Source organism: Cynoglossus semilaevis, chromosome 15 (assembly GCF_000523025.1).
Source record: "Cynoglossus semilaevis isolate Cse_v1.0 chromosome 15, Cse_v1.0, whole genome shotgun sequence".
NCBI lineage: Eukaryota > Metazoa > Chordata > Actinopteri > Pleuronectiformes > Cynoglossidae > Cynoglossus > Cynoglossus semilaevis.
The window spans coordinates 15,885,321-15,893,459 of record NC_024321.1 but is presented as its reverse complement, the minus strand read 5'-3'; the positions used below and the strand labels follow the sequence as shown (position 1 = coordinate 15,893,459).

Genomic DNA, 8,139 nt, shown 5'->3' with positions numbered 1-8,139 from the left:
GCTCTGGAACCGTTTCTGAAGAAGTCGCTCAGAGGGACATGTATCTGATATCCACCTCTCATGCTCCCGACTGATCCACGCTCACCTTCCCACCCGGCGAACCACAGATAGAGGCTGCGAGGCGCACCGTCCGACGCACAACGAGTTCTCCACTCACTTCGTCTACGTTTCTCAGCATGGCGGGACTCGCGTGTTGGAAGTATTACCTCTGGATCTTTATTTTAATGTGCAGGTCCGCCTTACCCGCGGCCAAAACGCTGGAGACCATCATCTGGAGCTCACAGAACACCAAGTAAGTCCCGGGTCCGAGTTACGTCTGAATCTGAACGCTCCGTGGGGTGTGCGTAATGGTCGACTTTAGTTGCTAAAGTCGCCTTTGTGTATGTATTTAACGGGTTAATGACTTGTTAAATGTGACAAATGTGTCAAGAGAAGAAATCGAATTTTAATCCGTTTTAATCGTCATTCCTCCGCGGCACAGGTTTGTGCTGATTTATTTTTCCGCTGGGAATTTCCCAGCACGACATGAACTCAGCAGGTACCGACGTCTGAAACATACAACATCCATCAACTAATCCGACTTAATAAGTGGTTAGCTCGATCAACTTACGGCGTTACCGCTACAGTCGTACCTGAGCCTAGAAACTCTTTGTTTGCCGTAAAGTGCTGAGTAAGGAGTCCAACAGAAAGTTTCATTTTCTCTGCCCCAAAAACAAACCGACTGAGTGGGTTAGTCTGCACAGAAGGGCCGGGGCCAACTGTCCCAACTCTTTACAAATTCTATTTAAATTTTCACATAAAAACTCTCGTAAAAAAACTTACACCTAATGAGAGGCAAATGTTGAAAACCGGTTTAATTTTTTTTTATTTGCCAAGGCGTGGACGTAGCCTAATTTTCAAACCTCAAATCTGAATAATTAAAATTTTTTTTTTTTTAAGTTTCCATCAAACACAAGCAGAGTTCGACCAGACTGCTGATAAAAAAACCACTCTCTGGTAACAATTATCACCCACTTACACCCCACTCCCACATTTGCATCGAGAGGGGAAAAAAAGAGAAGAGGGGAGAGGGGGGGGGGGGGGAGGAGAGGGGGGGGGGGGGGGGGGGCAGATAGAGAAGTGAGGTATATTTTTGTGGATGGAGCTGACCTTCATCTGAGCTCCCAGCACTGAGAGGAAATGGAGAGTAGCCTCAGCCAGAGTACAAGTTACCCACTCAAGTGAATCCATGATTTATTCCCCAAATGTCAAAAGTCGTGGGCTCTTGTTGTGCAGTCAGTGAGTATGAATATCGCTGCCATGTTCACTGGGCTGCAGGTCGATACAGTGTGTGTGTGTGTGTGTGTGACGGCGTAAGTGTGTGTGAAGGCCGAGGCCCTAATGGTGAGACTATGGCCCATCAGCTTTTATTTGACTGCAGAGGTGGTGGAACAATGAGTGTCGCCAGGCAGCACGGCTTCAGCCTCGCTCCCAAACCCTCTCTCTCTGAGTCAGTCAGGGGCGGACGGATGGAACGCAGATGAAGGTAGACAGCCATTGATAGATGATGTCACCTGGGGCGGGGGGGTCTGGGGGGGGGACACGTCTCTGAAGTTTCCCCATGCTGGTTTTAGGAATTGCAAGATCATTTCTCCATCTGTTCCGCTGCTTCTCTCCTTGTAAAATCCCCACGACCGTCCAATATTTCATAAAGTTCACAGCGGAACAATAACGCACTCTGCAACGTGTTCACTCTCAACCTAATTACCCTGCTGCTCTGCGCTTAGAAAACAATAGACAATTATCTCACTGTGCTCAGGCTTCGTAATAACAAACGACAAACCTGTTCTTCAGAGTCTGATAGGCAATAGAAGGGAATATTTTCACTGCAAACAACATCTGTCTTCCCTGTCGGCTGAGCTCCACTCCACCTTACTTCACTGGCACCCGCACTACACACATATATACAAATATATTGTGCATGTATACTATATATTTATATATTTGTATTTATATTTTACATATGTTTCTATTTGTATGTGTATATATTGTATACTGTATACTGTATATTTATATATATATTTATAATAAACATGTATATATTTATATGTGTATATATGTATTATATATATATTTACATTATACATATTTATGTATTTATATATGTATAAACATACAGAAGTTCATATAGGTGTTATACAAGTCATATATATTTCGGTTACTTTTTATAGAAGTTTTAGAACTTTTAGTGTTCTAATATACGCATATACATAGTATAAAAAATACATGTAAATAAAAGTATTTTGGTCAAGATTGAAATCTGTAATCACACCAACCACAACAGAAACCATTGTTACGGTTCCTCGCATTGTTTTGTGCAAAATTCTCGTATTTCTGTTTAAAAGTATTTTATGGAGTTTTTTGTTAAAAATGACTGACTACATATATTTATATATTTATATGTATATCTATCCTTCTATCTATGTTATAGACATACACTATATATCAGTTATATATACATGATATAAACATATGTTTTATATATATATATGAGTTATATATATGCTATACATATATATATAAATATATTTAAAAGTCTCATAAGTCACGGACAGAGAGCGGTCTGGAGAAATAGAAAGTACAGTATCTAGTGACTTATCTAGATTTACGATGTCTTACTTCCTGTTCCCACTTTGGGGAGCAGTGCAGCTTCGGCTAATAAATTAATCCGACCCTCCGCTTTCACAGTGAGCCACATACACAAAATATAACAATACCAGCACTTCCCTACAGGCCGTGAGTTATGAGACAAACTATAGGAAAGCAGCGGGTTTGGGGCCCGAGTGTGTGTGTGTCTGTGTGTGTGTTTGTGTATGGTAATGTATGTTTCTCTCTCGGTTATGGATCGTCATGTGAACATGCCATCACTCCTACTCCTGCATTATCAATAACTGGGGTCGGACTAATTAATTTCTACCCAGCGTGCTTGAACAGGCGACATACATCATCTGCTCTAATGCCAATCTAGTTAAAAAAAAAAGAGAGAAGAAGAAACGAGCGCTAAGTTTTAGTGTGGCTGCAGGATGTATGTAACCTTTTTGATATTTAATTGCGGGGGGGGGGATGAAGAAGGATGTGTCTGACGCTGGATGTGTCAGAGAGCCCGGCCGGGGGAGAAACCATCTCACATTTGATCACAGCAAATCGGATTAGCCTTCATTTAGCTGAGTGGGATTACAGCAGAAAATGTCACTTTGTTATGACCGATCACGTCCCATCTGCGTGGCCGCCGGAGTCGGCACCAAAAAAAATGTACATCAGGCACATCCTTCATGCACACACTGTACTGTGTGCAGTGACAGTGAGCTCAGGAATGCTGCAGTGATGCCAGTTCCACTGTAATCTGACAGGGGTCGCTGAGAGGATCCAGCTAATATTTACCTTCTGACCTGGAGTCTGTTTACAGCAACACAGGAGACAAATAAAACCATGGTTTAGAAAACCTCTAAGAATATACAAACCCGCCACGGCCAGAGGTCTGCTGCCCTCACTTTGAACCCCCCACACACATATCATCAAGGCTGTTTGTTTTGTGTTATTTTGAAGCCCACTAAAGAACAACAGAACAGCCCCACAGTGAGGGCAGTTACAGTTGATGAAGGTCAACTTTAGCCTCTTCGGCTGTGGGCTACACTGGGTCGCCTTATTGCCCCCCCTTCCCTCGGCTGCCTGAATTACACTTTAACATGTGGATAATTTTTGTTTTTAATCGCAGAATTGCTGAGGGTTCACTGAGTTTAAATTCCACTCCTGGTTGGATTATTGATTTGATATTTTCTTAAATAAATGTCACATTTAAATCAGAGCTGGGACCAAAAAGCAAAAACTTTGATGAATTAATTAAAGACAAAATGTCACATTAAAAAAAAATAACACATTTAATTACATTACTTTTTTCAGTTCACTAATTTCTGGAGTACCAGTAACACTCCAGCTCAGTAGGGGGCAGTAAGGGCAGTTAAAATGTGATTAATTGCGACCAATTCATTACAAAACAACTTGATTGAATTTTTGTTCTTTGCATTCAACCACTAATTGGATATGATTATAACGTTGATAAAAATACACACACCCTCCAGCCCAGTAGGTGGCAGTAATTCAGTTAAAAAAAATTATAAAAAATAAAAATGTAATTAATTAATTACAAAGACACTTTGATTTTCCTGTAACTGCACTGACCACTAATTATACGTAACATAAATACACAACAACATAAATACATAAACACTGTAATTGTTGATTATATAAAACTCCTGTGTAAAGAATGATCTGCTGTAATTAAAATAAAAACATCCTGACGTTTCTCTCTCGTGCCGACACTCACATGCTCAACACTGCCGACACTCACTTTATACATATTTCAGTCAGAGGTTAGAAAAACAAAGTGCAAGACTCGAAACTGACGAAACCTGTTGAACCAGAGCTGAATGAAACTTCAGGATGAGACTATAAACACAACTTTGGTTATTCAAGCAAAAAGTAGAGCGCTGCCGTAGTGCGGGTCGGTGCTGAGAAGGTCAGGGGCCTCTTTGGGTTTTCTTTTTTTTTTTTCTACCTGCCTGCCTCTCTGCTGCCCAGCCTTTCTGCCCCAGTGTGATATAAAGCTGCTCTGATTCCCCCCTTCTCCCCCTTCAGACTCTGATCATGTTTCCGTCTGATACCGATCTCATTATGCACAGAAAGGACTTAGAGCCTGAGCCCCACTCAGAGAGAAAGAGCCAGGACTGACCAATGAGAGTTACTGCTGGAAAAGCAACTGGCCGTAGAGCTGCAAAAAGGCAGCCTGTGTCTGAGTGTGGGTCTGAGGACAGCTGCGTTTGCTTTAATGTATGTGTGTGTGTGTGTGTGTGCGTGGGGGGGGGGGCATTCACGACTGTTGTTTCAGCAGTGTGTAACAACAGATTCTCGGTGTGGGTATCGGTGGGAGACACCTGGGCCCACAGAGGAGCTGGAGGATGTTTCGGGAAAAAAAGATTCTGTTTTTTTTTTCATCAAGGTTTCTCAGTCCAGATGGACCCACTTTACTGCCACATCACTGAAAACTGATCATTGTGTTTTTTTGTGTTATTGATGTGTTAGGTATTTTTATTCTAGCAGATGTTTAGATGAAACTGAGACTCATTCCGTGGTTTGCAACTCATTTTTAGCATTTTTGTCTATTTTTGTTTTCATGGGTTGCTGCATGACATTCAAACTGCCGCTCGTGACCCACAGTTATAGTTTGGTTTTCTTTAAAGGCATGTTTTAGATTCACCGCATTCACAGCTGAATGCACTCAACCATTTTTAGGAGTGAAGTTTTTGAAAGGATTGCTTCACTGATTAAGTAGCAAAACATTCAGGAGAGAAATTTAAATTAAATACTTCATTATTTTAAGAAATTTAAATTAAATACTTCATTATTGTATATTTATTTTTTGTTTCTTTGAATTCACTGGTGGACCTTAAACATCTAAATGAATGAACTTAAATAAAAACAAATGTTTAATGCGCCAACTAACATCAACAAAATCAGACTTTTTAGGGCACTTTACTTTTCTGTTTTTATTTTAAAGGATACGTTTATTTTTTATTTCCAGAAACCAAAATCAGTATAATAAAAAATAAACTAAAGTGCAGGAATAACCAGAGTTAGGATCGTGATTTTGACAGCATTTGTTGGGAGAAGGTAAACACAAAGGTGTTTACAGGTGTGTCAGACGTAGGATTAGGAATAGGATTAGGGTTAGGTGGATGAGACAGTCAGTCAAAACTATGACCAAGTCCCGAAACTGAGTGAGTCAATAAAGACGACAGAATTAGAACTGACAGCACCATTATTATTGTTATTATTGTTAATGTTGCTATTATTAACATCATCTTAATTACTGTTGTTATTAATGCTATGACAACAATTACAGAAAAGTTCAAGCTCATTTAAAAGACGTGTTTAGAAGCGTAGGCTCCCAGCAGTGAATTTTGTGTTTTCTGTTTACATAAAAAGTTACGTTTAGGTCGGATAAGGTCATTAAAATCATTTCAAATTAAGCTTATAATAAGTTTAGTTAGGGTTAAAGTAAGGGTCAGTGTGAGTTAATGTTATATTGAGTTTTAGGACTAGCATAAACGTTAGTACTTGGGTCAGATTTCGGGTGCTAACGGGCAGTAACAACGTCCAGCTCTGCCAAGATAAAACTGTTGCTGAAAAGTGTCCCCTGAAATTTGCATCTGCACTTCTGCCAAGTCAAGAGAAAATGTATACGGACGCAGAGTTAGAGGAAGTAGAGAAGAGATGAATGGGCAAAGTCTGCCTTTTGTTTTCCATCTTAGTTCTTTTTAAAATAAGGGGATTAAACAGGAGAGGAGAGGGAGCTAATGTAGAAACGGAGCCCTGGGCTCAACCGCACATCCTTTCAGTCCAGGACAGCACTCCCAGATTACTTCCATGTGTCAGAGCGAAGAAGGAGAAGGAGAAGAGGAGAAGAGAGGAAAAAGGGACAGAGAGAAGTTGAGCGTCTGAAATGCAGAGTTGGTTCGGTGGAGATCAGTGGCGGTGTTGGACAGTGGAACGGATCTGTGTGACAGCCATCTCTAAAACCATTACCCCCACGGCTCTGACTCGAGAACTCATATCCTCCTCCTCCAGACCGACCTCGCAGACTTAACTCTTTCTCAGAGAACCCCTCTGTGCCGGAGAGCCGGCCGTCATCAGATGCAAGGCCCAAACAGCTTGCAGGCAACCTCAACAGCCGGCTGCACTACAGGTCCTTTAAGATGTCAGGAGTTGTCACCGACATACAGGCAGCGAGGGCCGCGCTCTCCCCCGGTCTGAGGAACTCCAAAGACTTTTGTGGGAAAGTTTGAACGTAGCATGCCAGGATTTTAGGGAAGGGGATGACAGAGCTCAACAAATAATGACAACAAAATGAATGGGACAGGACTGAGAGTCCTGTTGTGGTTTTATTAAAAGAATGAGCGTACCATATAAACTGTGAGGCAAGTGAAGACGTAGTTTGAGGTTTTTAGGGAATGGAAAAAAAAATGCGGAAAGAAGTTTAGACACAGATCTTAAAAGAAGAATACTTTTTTTCTTTTTTTAAAGAACGCAGCTATTACTCTGGGACTTTTTTACTTTATTGTTGTCTGAATTGAATTGGAATTTTCTACTTTCTATATAATGTTTTTTTTTACTAAAGTCAAAATAAAAAAGTTTGGAAAAATAGATTTATATTTATTACATTTTAATTATATTATATAATATTTAGGTCTGGGCATTTCAATGGGTTAACACATTAATTCATTAACGCCAACAATTAATTTATATTTATTATCTTCTGGTTGGATTTTGTGTAACAGTGTGATTAATCACAATTAATTACAAGAAGTCTAAATAGCATTGGTTGATGGAGTGGAAATTAAATGGCGTTATGTTACTTTATGAAATTATAAACCCATTAGATTTAGTTTAACATGGAGATTGTAAAAAAAAAAAGTTCAAAAATCCACACTAAAATCGTAAGAACAAATGCAGGACAAAAAAAGAAGACAAACTAGAAAAACTTTCTGAAACTTAGGTTCAGTTAAAGACGACATTGGTCAGAAACCTGCTGGAGCAGGACCAGCAGCCAGTCTGTCCTGAAGATGTCATCAGCGATCATCTCGGAGCTCTTTGTTCACCGTATGACTGCACTAATGGAGTGACAGTGTAATTGAATAGAGTGGTAGGATAATAGAATGATAGAACGATAAAGTAATGGAACAGTATGGCAGCAGCCTCCTTTTCCCAAGGGATGGTGCGTGGAAGTGTGTCAGCGTCTGATCGACGGTCTGAACACCCCCAGCCCCTCATCCTCGTTAATTATGAAGCATCATAATCCATCTATGCCATACACAGCCAGGATATGGAGACCATTAGGTTGGGGGGGGGGGCATGTGAATGCCACAATGTTTAATCCCCAGGACTTTAGCGCTGCTTCGCTCCAGGCATCAGGCGAAAAGCACATATTTCTGCAGTAATCTGTCTCGAGCACTACCTCGCTTTCTTTTCGCAAAAGAATATGTGTCCTAAATTTTTAGGATGTTGAGTCAAGATTTGATTTGTCTTTTCTTTTACCCCCACTTA

At 40.5% G+C, this 8,139-nt stretch overlaps 1 protein-coding gene across 1 annotated transcript in view; it reads left to right on the top strand.

Annotated features, from left to right (window-relative positions):
* efnb1 (ephrin-B1) overlaps positions 1-8,139 on the top strand; it is a 68,041-nt gene continuing 59,902 nt past the window's right edge. Inside the window, exon 1 of the mRNA XM_008327415.3 lies at positions 1-292. Coding sequence (XP_008325637.2) covers positions 177-292 — 116 coding nt within the window. The 5' untranslated portion in view covers positions 1-176. The remainder of the gene's footprint in view (positions 293-8,139) is intronic.